The following is a 17894-nucleotide window of genomic DNA, read 5'->3' on the forward strand; positions in this document are numbered from 1 at the left end:
TAAAAAGTGGTATATATCCACGTAGCGGAATACTAATCAGCCACAATAAGGAATGCAGTGCTGACACATGCTATAATACACATGTATACTGAAAATGTTAAGCTAACTGAAAGGTGTCACAAAAGCCCACATGATATATAACCCCCTTTTGTGAAATATCCAGAATATGCAAATCTACAGACACGGAAAGCAGTAATTGCTTTAGTAACTGCCAGGGTTGGGGTCAAGGAGGATTAGGGAATAACTGCTAATTGGTTCAGGGTTTCTTTCTGAGACGATAAAAATGTTCTAAAATTAGGTAAAAGTAATGATTGCACAACTCTATAATTAAACTGAAAATTACTGAATAATTAAAAAATAATAAAAATAAATCAGTCATTTTAATAAGTTTTCCCCAAAAGTTACATATTTTATACATATAAATCTAATGGTATGTGGAATATTCTTTACCATAGAAATAAACGAATGAAAACCAGAGTTATAATCTGTTACTTTTTCAACTGCTCAGTGTTTCACTGTTTGTTAGCTTCTGCAGGTCCATTAAATATCTATCTCAATGAACATTTTATAAAGGTCCATTTAGCAGAATTAAAGATCAAAGACACCAATTTATGAAATGATAGACAGGAATGACAACGAATCTGTTACTATGAAAGCAATTTAAAGCTAAAAGTGAAATAATTTATTATAATCATCCTTAAGTAAATAGCATGATATATAATTTGCTACAAAAATTTGAGTTTTAGCTGTATATTATCAGAATTTCGATTCACTAGCTACAATGAAAAAGAAAAAGTACACAAGAGGAGAAGGTTTGAAGCTCAACATCATTTAAAAAAGCAATAGTAATGAGCTTTTAAATTACATAATCATCAACTGACAAATTTTTTTTTTACCTCCAAATTGCCTTCCACAGCAAGGTATCAAACTCCTAGATCATTTAAGCATTCTGAACATGCAATGGTATACACCTAATCTTACTCATGGTGCTTCTTCAAAATGTTTGCAAAATTAGATTAAGTAGAAAAGTTCTTTAGAGAAACAAGCCTAGCAGGGGATATAATTGGAAAGGAGACAAAACAGTCAAATGAAAGGCTGAATCAGGAACCCCAATACCTGTACTGTCTTACGTTAAAGGTAATACATAAAGTTCTATAGGAGAATTTTCAAAATCTTGATTGTAGGAAGATTTTTCTTTTGAGAGAGGCTGGTTCTTGTTCTTAATATGTGAATCACAAGAGAGAGCAGGCAGGAAACAATGGCGTACTCGTAATGAACCCATCTCTTCATAAGGGAATTAAAAAGGAGTTGCAGGTGACACTCACTTCCGCACGCCAATGTCACGTTTACATGACACACTACCTCGGAACACTAAAAAAGCACACTGAATCTGATCTTATTAAAAATAACGACATTGTCACTAAGTGATAGAAGATTTTTAGCACATAAAATCAATTTTTATGAATAATAAGCACTTATAAAAAGGGAAATAAACTTAAAAAAGTTAGTATGCTTACCTGAACCACCCAGGGACTGTTGGCAAAGGCCATAATATCTCTTTCTTCCCAGAAAAAAGCAGAATCTGATCTTTTTATCATTTCAAACTTACTAAGAAGCTTCATAGCATAAACCTTCTGTGATGCCTTATGACGAACCTATTGATTTTTAAAACACAAAAATAATTTCATGAAAGATGAGAATATCATACTATGTTATTATTAGAAGACTTTAGTTACAAAACAAAAATGATCCTTAGCTAGGTATGAAAAAGTGTAACATTTTTAATGAGAGAAGCAGAAGAGAAAATGCTCAATAGCCTAACTACTTCATGAAATATAATATACCTTTAAATGCAAGGTTCAAACTATAACTATCTCCAGAGGGTGGGGGCGGGGGGGGAGGTAACGTGGGTAAAGGGGTGAAACACGTGGCGACGGAAAGAACTCTAACTAGGGGAGGCGGACACGCAGTGCAAACATGTGTGCCCCGTGCTGCCAGCGCGCAGCTCAAACTTACTGGATCCGTTAACTGAAGTCACCACAGAGCCAATAGAGACGTAATGAATGATTACAATAAACATTTACTGGATAATTAATATTAATAATGTCTGCTGACACGTATGCTCAGATATCTAACAGGATGTCCAGAACTGTCCCAAATCTTCACTGCTGAGTTTATTCCTCCGACAGTCTCCCTATTTCAGCAGAGCATCTTAATCCCTCCAGGAGCTCTGGCTCCAAACTTCTGGCTCCTCTTTTTCTCGCATACAGCTCATCGATACTTCAGCAAATCACGCAGTCCTCCCTTCGAAAAGTCTCAGAGCCGAACCAGTTCTCACTACCTCACTGGCGCCATCCCGGCCTGACATCTCATTGCACCCGCCTGGCAAGTTCCAACTAGCTTTCCTGCTGTCACCCCGCCCACTCACAGCCCGGCGGTCCCTGCAAAATAGAAACCATTTCCTGTCGCTCTTTCTCTTAAAAACCCTTAATAGCTTCCCACGTCATCTCTGCACGCATTGTTCCCTCTGCCTGGAATTACCTCTAAAAGCAGGACCCAAGCTCTCGCTTCCTTCAGATCCACCGGCCGAAGTGTTACCTTCTCAGCGAGGTCTACTCTGATCGAGCTGTTTAAAATTTCAACCCGTCCTCCCCCTCTGCCCCCCCACACTCCCTGTTCCATTCCCTCTTCCTTGCTTTTGCTCCATTGTACTTATCACCACCTTATATCCTATTTTCGCTTAATTTATTATCTCTCAGCATTTAAACCCAACAAAGGCGAGGATTTCTGTGCTTCGTTCCCTGCTTAATACTCAGTGTCTAGTGTGTTTGGCACATAATAACCTTTCAGTAAATACTTGCTGAAAGAAGGGATTTACTGAGCGAATACTTACTATGTGTCAGGCAGTGTGTGTTTTGATACATGTAGTATCTTATTTAATCTTCATAACAATCCTAATGAGACATTATTTCCCCTTGTTATAAGTAAGAAATCTGAGGTACAGAGAAATTAGGTAAGTTGCTTAAGGACTATATAGTGAGTAGAATCAAGATTTAAAGGTAGTCCACATGGAGCATCCGTACCCATGCCATTTCCACATAGGTATACCTACAAGTAGTACATTTTCCCCAGAACAGGGCCCAATTACATCTGTACAACCAGTCTTCCATTCAGATAGTGCTCCTTTTAACTCAAAAGTATGCCAGTTTTTGTAAAACAAATTACATGCTCACTCCAGTGAGGGCTGGAGGAAAGAAGTAATTGAGCTCCTGACGACATCCTACAGACACCTAATGATCTAGCCGAAACCCACCTTCCCAATTTAAATCTTGTCATTGTCTTCCCCTTGTTTATACTTCGAGCAAACTAACATTCTTTCAGTTCTCCTAATATACTTTTTCTAATGATCTTCACAGGTACTGAGAAGGTACTAGAAAATCCATCAGTCTCCTGACTTCACCTCTGCCCTAGAGACTGGCTTCTTCTCCATTCGGCTGAAATACAATCTCCTCAAAGGAGTGACCATCCTATGCAAAGTAGAAATTCATTGTTCTCTCCCTTAGAATTCCATTTGTTTTCTTCCCAGCAGATACCATAAGTTTTAAATGTTTGATGAATAAATTGTCTGCAAATTTTTTTTTTTGATAACAGGCCAAACTATAAATTTCCAGTTGTAAGAAAAAAAAATTAAAAGGTGATATTTGTAGTTATCTTTTGTCAAGTACTGTTAACATTTAGAATCAACACCTATGATTCTGAAAATAAGGTAACCAAAGGAATGCTCATGTCCTCCCCCAGAAAAGAACCATCATGCTTCACAGATTAGATATTTCATAACGCACAGTAAAATTTCAGAAAACTATACCACATTGAACCTCTTTAGTAGAGAGTCCCCCACGACACCCCACCTAACGAAACCCAGATACGAAATTTTATTTGTTGAATGGACTTGAACGAATCACTCACAGAAAAGACAGACAAGTCTTAGCACGAAACAGCAAATACAAATACGTTATCATTCAGAATCATACACTTCTATGATAGAGTAACTGGTACCAGCTAGCCCTCCCATCGTGAAAAACCATCAAAATGGCAAAATACGTACACCGGCTGTTTCGAGGCTTTGTAAAATAGGCAGCACAAACTATACTCTCTGAGAGTAGAGAAACTCACCTAGTCAACACCATAACTACCCGGGCGCTGCTCAAAGGCAGCATCACAGCCAACATGCGAGTGATCACCTCAACTAACCAACCACAGTGGTCCTGCTGAGTTGAGGAGACAGAGACCAAGACAGAAGAGGGAGCTGGATTATGCTGGGCAGAAAACAGGAAAGTAAAGAGCGACGCAGAGGGAGGTCCCTAGAAGCACCACGTGAGTCCTTGGCTGAGGGCTGAACTATGCAAAGGGAAAGCACTCAAGGTTTACCAGAGATCAACTGCTATGGGGTTGCTAACGAGACAGAGACGCCGGAGTGTAAACAGCATTGAAGCGACATTCCATCTCCAGCAAACGACAGAGGAGAAACCTTGCTCATTTTCTGGGCATCCAGGTGAGAGAGCTTAGGAGAAAGAACCATGCTCTGAAGTAGGGCCTATTTTAGCCCTCCCTAACAACGCTAATAATGCCATGCCCTAAAAGCGCAAAAGGGGAGAAGCGGGGAGGCTCAGTCCTGCCAGTCAAAAGGACGTGGGAAACAACTTGGTCTTTTCACACATGTACACTTAAAAGAATAAAACTGAGCATAAGCTAAGAGTGATCAGCAAGTAACTCGACAGACTGTTAGAATAAACATCAAAACTCGTCAAAGAAAAATCACAAAACCGGGAGTCTCTATCACATATTTACAAGGACCAGTGTATTATTTTAAAATTGCTGTATAGGCAAAAAGGAAAATGTGACTTATCAGGAAAAAAAGCAATCAACAGAAAACTCCAAAAGACGTTGGGTTTAGCTAAAAAGAAGTTGCTAGGGTACTCTCTCTTCTATGCTTATGCTGCTCTTTAAACCTTCATTCACTCTAACAAATTAGATTTTGAATGTTTCCTAACTTCATTAGAAAAAGCAGTCCATAAAACAAGAGACAATCAATTAATTTATAGCACAATATTGTTTATGCTTGATTCAGACCATGAAAAGTTTTAAGGATTTGCTGAAAAGTACAGCTATGAACAAACTAAGGTATTTGTTAGCTGGTAGAAGTTAAGTATTTGTTTATATGTTTAGTCTTCTACATGTGAATTAACTAAACAAACAAAAATAAACCAAGAAGGAAAGGCCATTTGTTCTAAGAAAACAAAATTACACAACACAGGTATAAGGTGATTTTCTAAATATGAGGAAAATGATATTAGCTTTAGTTTTGGTGATTCTTCATGTAAAACTGTCTCCCTCTCTGTGCTTCCACAGTACGGACTATAATCTAATACTACAATTAGTTGTGTACATGTCTGCTTCATAAGCTCCTTTAGGAACAGAATACAAACTTGGATCTGTGGAAATGCCTAGTGATTGGCACAATGCTGAACTGTCCAGCTCAACAAAATCGTATCTATGATTAACAGATATGACTACTAATAAATAAAGACTATTTTGGCTAGATGTTCTCATTAGTAAGGCCCGAATTTCATTTACACAACTATGATAGGACACTTAACTGACTGACTCATAACAGGAACTGCCAGCTTACGGCCTTTATCTACAAAACAAACATTAAGAGGCAATAGCTGTACTCATGCCAAACATCTACCTCATACCCTTAGAATTCGTTAGCACTAATATTACAGAGCACTGCAATAAAGCACCATGACTTTAGGAAAGCTGGATTCTACTGACCGTCCTTCTGAATAGGTCACTGTCTGAATGACTATTATATAATCTCCCTCAGCACCTCTGTACATTCCCTTGTTCTCTAGTTCTTTTTCTTCTATTGAACATGGATGGATAAACAGTCAGAATAGCTATTCACTGTCACACTGTACAGAGTACTGCTTAAAAACAGGGATTTAGGTGTCAACAAACCTGGGCAAAATTCCTAGCTATTTATGAATTATGTGGCCAATTGACTTAACTCCTCTAAATTTCAGTGACTTCACCTATATAAGAATCTCATGGAAGTGTTGCAAAGATAAAATGAGATAATGAATATTAATACTTAGCACAGAGAATATTCTCAACGAAAATGTTAGCTAACTCCACCGCAGACAAAGGGCACTTAGTTAAATGGAACTTAGTTCATTTCATTACGAAGCTTTACATGCATTTGTTTACATGTCACTAGTCTATAAGTATCTGAAGGACAAAAGTGCTAAAGCACCATGTAATTGACTATATATGGGGGGTGGGGGGGGGCGCAAAAGAGCAGGGAGTAGGGAGAGCAAGAGTGAGGGGGGGTCAAGAAGAGTTAACAGTGGGTTTAAGCTGACGGAATTCTGGATGATTTTCATTTTCTTATATTTGTTTTTCTTATATTTGTAATTCCTACAGCTAATATGTACTTTAAAAATTAAGTATATGAAACATTCTAAAGTGTACCAGAGACATGCTTGGAAAATGTTTCTCCTGAAACATTTGTGGACACAATCTTTTAGAAAATCATTCTAAACAAAATGGTCCATTTGAAGCTTACAAATTTATTTTTAACATCAAAACAATAGACAACTTTTTAAATAAGAAGATCCAATGTATCTACTTGACAGACCTGGAGCAGTTATTGTGTGCTGTTAAGGTTTCCGCTAAAGATGAAAGAAAAGAGTGTCCTTGTGCTTTTTGTCTGGCCTGGTTGTGGCAGCTGAGACCAAATGGGGGAAGACAGGAATTACAAAAACATGGAGGGAGTAAGATAATTTTTGCAACTCAGAAATAGCTTTGTAACCACCAAGGAGCCTGTCTTTTTCCAAAAAAGGAATAAAATATTTGCATTTACATGACAAATGTTAGAAGACCATTTCCCCACACTTTTTCCTCCTGGTTGATTCCACTTTAAAAGCTTAGTTTAAAATCAATTAAATTAAAAGCAAGCCAATAGGAGGGAAAAGAAAGAACAAGATCCTCATCTCACATCTGCCTTGTCCTGTCACTGAGAGCCTACATCCCCCTTCAGCACACTTAATCCCCAGGAAGCACCTGAGCCCAGGGATCAGGAAGGATCACAGTCAATTCACTTCAACGAAAACTTTCTACGTTTCAGGTTCTGTGCTGCACGATATAAAAAGGCAAAAAAAAAAAAAAAAAAAAAAAAGTTCCAATCACAGATATGATCTGGTTGCACAGACATGGGTCACTAGAAAAATCCTCATAAGTGGACCTACACCTGTGCAGTTAATTAATTAAAATCCACACTGTTTGAGGGTCAAATGTATAACTAAAAGATGCAAAGGAGAGATCACTCAGGTAAAAGGGTAGGAAAGAGAGTAAAGGGAATCGGAAAAGTTTTTTCTTTTAAAATGAGCACTGAAAGACAGAGCACTGTCTGACTGAAGAAAGAGGCAGGTAAACAAAGAGCATGCTCTGAAATCAGAAGCCTATCCAGAATGAATGAATGGCATAACAGAAAATAAGGGTTAAAAAGATAAAATTGGTGACTTCTTAAAAGAGGGCCTAGAAGACCTGGATGAAGACTTCATGATTCATTTAGTAGGCAAGGGAGCCATGAAATGCAAAGAGAGACACAATGAATATATTTTAGAAGGATCAATGTGGCAGCAGTCTGTATTAGGCAGATCAGATTTCTACTTCCCCTTCTTTATATATCTCAGTACAGGGAGATGGGCAAAAAAAGAAAACAGAATAAAACAAAATATGGATGTTAGCAAAAGCCCCATAGTTGATTCTATTATACCCACACTGGTATTGGGGGTACGAGTGGTACATGAAAATACAAGGATATGAAGGATAGCGGAAAGAGTCTGCCAAAGAGTAACATCATAGGTTCAGCTGAGCTTGAATAGCACTAATGTGCAGAAGATTTAATATGCATGGTCTTGGTATTTTGTCCATCAGCACTCCCTAATCCAAAATCAATTGTACAATGGTGAATCACTGTTAGCAGAATTGGAAAACAAAGCGGAATACAAAAGTAGATGGTCATACCTGACTAGGAATGAAAGAGTATCTTGGATAAAGGTGACGGCAATAAATACCAAAAACAGAGACTGCAGAAATATTAGTAGAACTTAGTGAAAAATTAAATATAAGAAATGAGAAAAAGAGAAATCAGTAGTGACTCCTAATTTTGGGCTTGAGCAACTAGGTTGATACTGGGGCCATTTATTAAAATGGGGAGGATATGTGAGACGGGTTCGTGGATGAATCTAGTTTCTAATTTCACATGGTTTAGATATTTGTGACACATCCCAATGATGTCAAATAAGCCATCATGGATATGAGTCTGAAGAGCAAAATAGAAAGTTCTGAGCAGTAGGTATAAATGTGAGCCTTGCCATTACACAGATTGTATGTACGGTCACAGGAATGCATGAGCTCACTTGGGAGGGAATGCAGATCAAAGAAACAAGAGTCCAGTCTTTGGGGACTATAGGAGACCCTTGAATAATGTTGTTTCATTCAACGTCAGTTTGTTATAATGTTGATGAGAAGAAAAAAAAAATCAGTTCCCAGCTAGAAGCCACTGTCTGAGCGGAGTTTGCACGTTCTCCCCAACCCACGTGGGTTTTCTCTGGGGACCCTGATTCTCTCCCAAATCCCAGAGATGTGCACATTAGGTTAACTGACCTGTCTAAACTGTCCCAGTGTAAGTGAGGGTGTGGGTGTGGAGGCATGGGGGTGTGGGGGGGGTGTGCACCCTGAGATGGAAGGGCATCCTGTCCAGGGTGGGTTCCTGCCTTGTGCCCTGAGCCTCTAGGAGAGGCCCTGGCCACCCTCAACCCTGAACTAGGATAAGTGGGTTGGAAAAACTTACTTGTTTTTATTTATCTTTCATAAGTGTATGTATAGCTCACATTTATTTCCATGGTTAATATTAGAAGTGTTTTGGGTCTTTATTTAGAAGTTTGATGATATTTTTGTGACTAGAAATATGATGTAGAAACTTAACTCTTCTTTGTATCGATTAGCCTATGGTAAAATTGGCTTCGTTATAGTATGTCATTTTGCTTAAAGTTGCAGTTGCCAAGAACCCATATCGAGGACATTAAGTCAGGATTTACTGTACAATATTTAGAAGCCAGGTGAAGAATGAACCACTAAGGAAACTGAGAAGAGCTAGGAACATGGGAAAACATGGTGTTTCCAGAAAAAAGAACTGAACATTGGTCAAGAAGAGCCTGAATATGTGAAGAATAAGATGAAAGTGAAACACGGCACGGCCAATAAAATTACACCGGAAGTCTGTATTTGTTATGAAAAAATGGTTCTGGCCATACAGCAAAGAGAATGGACTCTGGAGTCCTCTGCCTCAGTCTAAATCTTGGTTCAACCACTGAGTGGCTATGTGAATTCTGACAGGTTATTTATCTTCTCTACCTGAATCTCTCCATCTATAACATGAGTGCGTGAAAGTAATAGTATCTATCTAGAAGAAATGTCATGAAGATCGGTTACTATATATAAATTGCTTAGAAGCCTGCAGGGCATGTTGTAACTGCTATAAAAGTATGTGTTACTATTTATTGTTATATAAAAAATACAAGTTATAAAACTATGTACATAATATGATCCTTTAATATACATATATATATGACATACACATATTATCCATATTTTTAGGAACGACAGTTGGAAAGTTACATATCAAAGTAATAAAAGTAGTTATTTTTCATAGTGGGACTGCAGGTGATTTTAAGAAATATAATGTTGGCTTATTTTCTTATTATTCCACTATGAACACATTCACCGTATAAATAAAAGAATTTTTTATTTCAGTGGAGAATAAATAGAATTGATGCAATTTTTGTAACTCAATAAAGGTTTTAATTTCCTTAGAATAAAAATAATTAGGATAAAATATAACTATTCACTGAAAATAACTTACACTAATTTTCCAACAGTCTTCAAATGTTTCTAATTACCAAAGCACTAAAAGGATACCAATAGGCTGGCTACCTTTGTATCTGAAAACTGGGAACAGAGAAGACATGGTAAATGCAGATTTTCACACATTTTACTCTACCTAATTCTAAGCAATTTAGACCTTTGAGGGTGAGAATGTATTCATATATTAATGTGTGTAGTTTTAAATAAAACTACTACGAAAAATTTAATGTCACTTAACACTTTTCTTAAGTACAGAGTAGGCAATATCACAAAAACAACTTAAAGATAAGATCCCTACACACCAAAATAATTACATATAACTTTAAAAATGAAAATGCTAAGCATGAAAACTTTTTATACTTTTCCCTCAAATAATCATATAATTCCTACCACATATGCATTATGTTTGAGAAGGACAATTCATAACTCCATTTTTAGAACTTAGAACAGTTTCTTTTTGAAACTATAATACTGGCTAGCTCAAAATAAAAGCTCCATGAATGCAGATGCCCTGTTTGAGTATCTATATAAAATACTGCCAATGTGTATAATGGCACCTGGCATGCAATATTTGCCAATCAATTAACCCAAGTAATATGTGAAGAACAATGTAAATTCTATTAATATAGATGAAGACTATCCATGTACCTTAAGAAGAATGTGCAAGGCTTAAATTTGTAACTTTCTCTTTCACAGATAAGAGGGTTATATAGAAGACAATTTGGTAAAGATAAAAAAAGCAAGCATGCATATCATGGTGGAAAAGGTATTATCACTGAAGTTTATCCCAACACACACATATATACTGTTATGGGGTGAATTATGTGTCACTGTCCCCCCCCCCCCCACCACGAGCAAATTCCTATTTTGAAGCCCTAAACCTCCAATACCTCAGAATGTGCAGTACCTGGAGAAAGCGCCTACAAAAAGGTGATTAAGTTAAAACGAGGCTGGTAGGGTAAGCCCTAAACCAATCCAACTGGTGTCCTTATGGAATGAAAAACTTAGAAACTATATTAAAGCAGTCCAAACTTCCTTTACTGTTTTGGGTGGCCACATCACTAACGACTCTCGCCTGGTTGACAGTCAAAGAAAACTGTTCTTTAATTCATCTTTACTATTAAGCAATCTATTCCTTGAGTTCTTTATATCCCAGTATAGGTTATTACTCTGGTTAAATTTCACTTCTATCTGACCGTCTTCTTAATTGATGATTTCTGGATTTTGGCTCATCTAAAATAATCCTCATACTTCAGTTTTAACTCATCAGCAAAATTATTCAACATGAGACTACTGTCTCCATCAAAACATGAATAGAATGTTTAATGAGAGAAGCCTAGAACCTGTCCCTGGGAATTTGTCTAAGGCACCTTTCCTGCCTTCGCCAGCCTCATTAGAATACAGTTTTTACATCTGTTATAAAGCTGCCTACCCATATGCATAACACTGATATTTTTCCACATTGTCCTCAAGTATGTCAGGCTTTTTCAAATTTATTATATATATTTCACCTGTTGTACTACCCTGATCTCCAAGTTCAAAAAACCTATCAAAGAAAGAAGGAATAAAAGGAAAAGACAAATGTTAGTCTGTCACGACTTGTTCCTAGAGAAAGCTGTGCATGTACATAGCGATCACTGCTTCTTTCAGTGCCCCATGAAGATGAGCAAAAACACTGCTGGGTAAAAAAACAGAATTTGACTCTGTCATTTAACTATAAGGACAAAAACAGAAGCATTTTAAACTCAGGTGATAAAAATAGGAATATTATTTATAGTTTCTCAAAATACTGTAAATATATATTGCAAACATTTATAATGTTTTCAGTTGGTACCATTTTGACCTGCAAAGATAAATTTCCTATTTGCTTTTAGTTATTAAAATGTCTCTCTTGGGTTTCTAAATCTCAGTTAATTAAGCAGAGATGTTATTAATCTGAACACACTACGAAAATACTACTAGTTCTGGAGGAACATTAACTGCTAAGTAGATCACACGCAGAGCCCAGCTGGCCTTATTCTCAATCAGTGTTTCGGAGCTGGAGGAGGCTGGTGTTTACAGCACAACTGCCCCCTTTCAATGATGAAGACACTGAGGCTCTCAGAGCTGGAAGGACTTGACCGAGCTCAGAAAGCTAATGCTGGCATGTCTGGGCACAGAAATTAGGTTTACTCGGGGGCTACTGATAACATTTCACAAAACCATGTCTTCAAAAATGAACTAAATAAAAAGAACACAACACTTTCTTACCAACTGGACTTCACCAAAAGCACCTCTTCCAATAACTTTTACCACATCATAGTCTTCTGCCTTCATCTGCAGACCTCTGATTTTTTTCACAATTTTTTCATCTATAATAAAAAAAAATCACCATTTTTTAACATTAATCATATTTACAAACAATATTTAAAAATATTACCATATTCGTAAACAAACTTTCTTTCAAGAAAGTAGGCTTGGTTTTCATCTAAATCTGTTAGTTTTTAAAGGCTGCCATTTAAAAGTCTAAGATATACATTAACTTTATTTACATCGAAGAATCAAAACTCTATGTTTTATTAACACATAAACAAACACTACTGCCTACCAAAAAGTAGCAGTTAAGCTACTCCGTTTCTGACTCTGTTGCTTAGCAAGTTAGATGACAGCTGAAACGGTGATGACCCAAGCAATCCTGAAGTGAATTTGGAATCACAGAATAAAGCTGCTATAATATCACCTGCAAGGCCAATCTTAGTAATGAATTTTGGTAGCCTACTGCTTTGAAAAAAGTAATCACATATTATAAACTACAGACAAGATTGTTTAATTAGGAAATTAGGCCAGACTCTGACAATTCCCAATTAAAGAGCTTACTGTGTTGGTATAAAGTATATGTTAATTACTTTTTAGAATTTCTTATTAGAATTCAACTTAATTTATACCTTCATTGTGACATCAATACTGGCAGATATTTAGAGGAGTACCACATATATGGCAATAATTGTTATCACATTACCTCTTATTATCAAGACTGAAATATCTACATTTATACAAACATAAAGCTCATTAAGTCTTCCAAAGAATGTAAAGCTAAGTCTTAGATTGTTAATATTATAACTTCTCTTCGAACTGCCATAAATAACCTGAAATCACTAGCCTCAATAATTTATATAAACTCTTGAACTTTACCTACCTTATATATTGCAATTGGTTCTGCAGTTTTGCTTTAAAATAAAGAATATTAATATTTAAATCAATTAGCAACCTAAAAAAACTTAAGTTTAATAAGTTAATAAGTTTATTAATTTTAATAATATCAAACAAATCTCATCAAACTATAGTTATGAGATCAAATATAAAGTTTATACATACTTACATCTATTTAAGAAATTATCTATATTCTTGTTTTTTCTCAAAGCAGGAAAATCCAAATCAAGGACCAAGGAATTTAAGCCATCCTATTAACAAAAAGTTAAAAGAGGAAAAAGAGTGTCATTACAATTTCCAAGCATTCAGAAAAAAGTCTTTATCGTACGTTGTTCTTGCTGAATAACTGTCAATCCATTTGGATGTGAAATTGCCCAGTAGCTCCATATCCAACACTTTTAACTAGTTTCCTAACTTCTATCAGATATGAGGACTGATTCTATTATGTTTCCTTTTGTTCTTTCAGCTGAAAGAAGTCATTTTAAAATATGCAATATTTTAAATATTTTAAAAATATAAAATAACTTGACTAAATAACTTGTAATAGCCTAAACTTTATAGCCTATCTACCAAAAACTAACTAAATTACACAAGTCGATACAGTATTTGCAATTAGTAATAGGAACTTTTCTGACTACTTTGTGCCATGTGCTGTGCAAAGCATTTCACATGTCGTCAATTTTGATCCTCGCTAGTGGATAAGCTAGGCGCTATCATGCTCATGTCGGCGGGCAACAAAAGAATAGGAAATATATTTCTGTGTGTCTGCTGTACAGATAAGTAACCAGGAAATGTTATTTAAATGAATTTATAATACATTTCCTCCTGTTATCACAACTCTAAATACAAATGCAAAACTAAAAATAGTGGGACCAAACAAATCCATCATTAGTAAACAAAACACAAATTTTTTTTAAGACATCCTACATACACACAGAAAAACTTCTCAATCTTACGTAGACTCCATTTTATTTTTTATAGTACTTTCTATTTTACCTAAAAAAATCTAAGTCATATGAATTGATCTTAATTGATCTGCTATCATTTATCAATATCTGTTGCATAAAATCCTTAAGCTTATTTTAAGGTATAGCTTTGTAAGTACATTAGTCTAAGATCTGTCAGCCAAATTAAACGACAAACTAAATTAATCCTGCCATCAAACAAAAAAGAATCTTAACTTGAAGAAAAAAAGTTACCTAGGAAAACAAGAAGAGAGTACTGGGTGAAAAGTGTCTTGTACATATTTTGCACAACATGGATAAACTTCACTGTATGCCTGAGTAGCTAATTTAATGAAGAATCAGAACAGTTTTCCTGTTTGCTTATATAAACCTTTAGCTACCTATAGCTTCATGAACCAATATGGTTGAGCGCAGCATCCTTCCAGTGCCTGCCTTTATTAAAAACCTTGATTTTTATATTTTGTTCATGGATTTTTGCAATAAAATAGTATTTATCTTAATCATGGTGATTTTTTGACATCCCCTTAAGTTCTGCGCCCAAGGCAAGTGCCTCACTGGCTTCATTCACCTCACCCCCAGTCCTGGTCCTAAGAAGAGACTGAAATCTCTACAACTAGACAGCCTCTAACTACAGGGTATTTCATTTTAAAAATGTGCAAAGAATCACATTATTGTTGTGGCTAATGTTTCAGAAGGAGGATCAGTCAAAGAGCTACGTGAAGCCCGTGGGCGCGCTGGCCGCGGAAGCCCCACCGTGACGGCGGTGCGGCCGCTACTCGGACACCAGGCTGAACACGTTACATACGATTTCACTTCGATTCCGTTAAAATCGCTTAATTTATTTGATTTTCCAAGAGGATTACAGATGTTATCATTTTTGAATTTAAAAAAATTAACTTTAGAGAACTTAATTTCCCAGAATTGCACAACTATGAAGTAGAAGGGTTGAGACTGGGCGCGATGCTGCTTCGACTATATTAGTATTTCTAGTACTTTAACTATGTTCTACATGTTTTCTCCTAAAAATTAAATACATCTGTCTGCATCCTACTCTCAATTCAACACTGGTAATCAACTGAAAAATTACTGCAGATAAAATTAGAGTTGCTATTCTAATACTGACTGTAGACAACTCAGACCTTTAAGGAATGTTCCCTTTTTTTTTAACTCACAAAATTCATTATCATACATGAACTTTTTTTTTGGGGGGGGGAGGAACCTGCTCATTCAGGATTTAATAAATATTTACAAGGAAAATACATTAAAAATGCTGGTTTTATTAGTTTTCCTATTCTTCATTCATGGTACCTATAAAAAGCAAATTAATAAAATTACATAGCCTCAGTATTTTGATATTATAATAATAATATAGTTCAGCAGCATCTTTTTCTTAAGCCGAAATGGTCTGACAGCAAAATTCTAAGTACACTGGAGGCAGGATGTTTATGTTGTGCTCCATTAGAGAGGCACTCCAGGGAAGACTGGACTACTTAAAGAGAAAATAAGTCACCTAAAAGCAGAATAACCCACACTTTGTGGACATTCTATAATGAAAAAAAGGATCGGATTTCACCGCAAAGCCTATCTGGTAAATAAGGAATGTTGGAGATGACAATGACCAACAACACAAAGCAACATTTATTATCTCTTTGTGGGTGGGTGGGTGGGTGTGGGTGTGGGTGTGTGTGTGTGTGTGTGTGTGTGTGTGTAGGGAGCAGGAGAGAGGGAGAGGCAGAGGGAAGTAGGGAGACTCCGAAGAAGGGAGGACGTTCAGGCAATAAGCCACTTTGACACAGAGCTAGTGCAGCATTTTTTAAAATTTCAAAGTAAAACAAACAAACAGAGCTTTGTTTACTTAGTGCTTCATTTACAGAAGGTAAAACAACTTGGTCACATTTCCACTCGATGACAAAGAACAGTCCTCCAAGCCCGCTTCTAGTCAATTGTTCAGTTAATCAAACCAACAGACCCTTCTCTCTCATTTTATATAACCAGAAGTTTGCCCATATGGTTTCCACCCACCAAGAATCTAAATATAAAAAATCATTTTTCCACAAGTTGTGAAGTTAAATTTCAGCTTCATCTGCAAACAATCCCTATACATAAGCTCAATCATTCAATAAATGTTGGTTATTATTATTTCCATTATTTTCATTATTAGCTAAATACGAACTTTGCGTTTAAGGGTTATATAATTGAAGAGATGTATAGTTTAAAGGTGTTTTAAATTTGACTTTAACATTTAAACCTATTAGCACAACTTTGATACTGACAGATGGAACCAAAAACCATTTCATCACTAATTTAATGCGTTCCATAAAAAAACTATTTTCTTTAAACTTCACTTTCAACATCTATGTAATACGCCTAAATCACAGCGCTAGTCTGACAATCCAGTATTGTTTATTATTTATAGCTCTTCATGTCGCTACTGAAACATAACCTATTTCGAACTCCTGTAACGATCCCAATTCAAGTTTTGGCTGGAAGCAACATTTACTGGAGTGCCAGACGATCTGGGGTGGGGGCGCGGGGGAGCACATGTTTTGTAGGAGGCAGAGAACGGTGAAAAGATATCCTTCTGATTGTCGTGGACACTCACTCCTGTGGTCTCCTTAACCTTATCATTACCAATAATGGCAACACCTCCATAACCTCAATTTTAAGCATCCTACTCACCAACCACCGTTCCTATCTTTCCAGCTGACTCTAATACAACTCGAACAATCTTCTGATTCAAAAGGGACCTTCAATGCGGAGCCTATCATTTCCCACTGAGCTTCACCCTCCCCGCTCCTTTGTCTACTCTTTATATAACTTAAATTCCAGCCAATCATCTTAATCACTGCCCTGCACTTATCCTCTAGCTCCTCTCACTTAATCATAGTCTCCTGGAAAAACCACATCACTGATTAAATCCAATTCTCTTTCTCCTCAGCACTTGTACCTCCACAGCTAAACGTGACTTAAGCACATAACCATGCTCAAGGAGCCCTTAGCTGATTGGCAATCCTGGATTATTTCCCTGGCCCATTTTCTCTCCCACTCTCCTGGATGATTTGAAACTTTCTCCTCTCTCCTCAAACCTCAAATCTCTCTCCCAACTGCATTCCCAGCTAGGGTCCTGGCTTCTTATCTCATTAAGAACTTGCACGAGCTTTCATCGCCAACTCTGTCTACAGTCCTGCATCTGTACCTACATATTCTTTCTGTCCTGCTATTATTATGGTCCTCGCCACAGCCAATTTTCCACCCATGCACTAAATCGCACATCCCCTCTTGCCCACTAAAAGACAGCACGACAGCAGTTCCCCTCTGCCCCCCACCACAGCGATCCTGGCACCTCTATTCTCTACCTGATTACTGCCATTGGCATGTTATTTCTCTTACTCTTCAAAAAAAAAAAAAAATCCCTTGACTCCACTTCCCATACAGCTATCGCCCCCTTTCTCTCTTTCCCTTTATAGGGAAATTCGTCAAAAGAGGTATTGACACTACGTGTCTTCAGCTTTTCTTCTCCTTTTCTCCTTACATTCACTCCAGCTTTCTCCCCTCCCCACAGCACCTGCCAAACTATCTAAACTGCTCTCTCATACCGTCAGTGACCTCCACATTGTTAACCCAATTATCATTTTATTTGACCTGTAACCATCTTTGAGCGATCCTTCACTACCAACTTCTTGGAAAGTCTTTCTTCACTGACCTTGATGACAACACATTCGCATGGTTTGCCATGTACTTCTCTGG

The 17894-nt window shown here is 36.9% G+C and overlaps 1 protein-coding gene across 4 annotated transcripts in view; it reads right to left on the bottom strand.

Moving 5' to 3' along the window:
* The window catches only part of ROCK2 (Rho associated coiled-coil containing protein kinase 2), a 108239-nt gene that overhangs the window by 55843 nt on the left and 34502 nt on the right, over positions 1-17894 (bottom strand). For 3 of the 4 annotated variants that reach the window (XM_036224907.1, XM_036224906.1, XM_016127096.2), the window contains exons 2-4: positions 13352-13433; positions 12244-12344; positions 1518-1655 (exon numbers count right to left, since the gene is read on the bottom strand). In XM_036224907.1, coding sequence (XP_036080800.1) covers positions 1518-1655; positions 12244-12344; positions 13352-13433 — 321 coding nt within the window. Of the gene's footprint in view, positions 1-1517; positions 1656-12243; positions 12345-13168; positions 13200-13351; positions 13434-17894 lie in introns of those variants that run through there. The other variant, XM_036224908.1, reaches the window with a different exon arrangement.

Source organism: Rousettus aegyptiacus, unplaced genomic scaffold, assembly GCF_014176215.1.
Source record: "Rousettus aegyptiacus isolate mRouAeg1 unplaced genomic scaffold, mRouAeg1.p scaffold_m13_p_7, whole genome shotgun sequence".
NCBI classification, from domain to species: domain Eukaryota; kingdom Metazoa; phylum Chordata; class Mammalia; order Chiroptera; family Pteropodidae; genus Rousettus; species Rousettus aegyptiacus.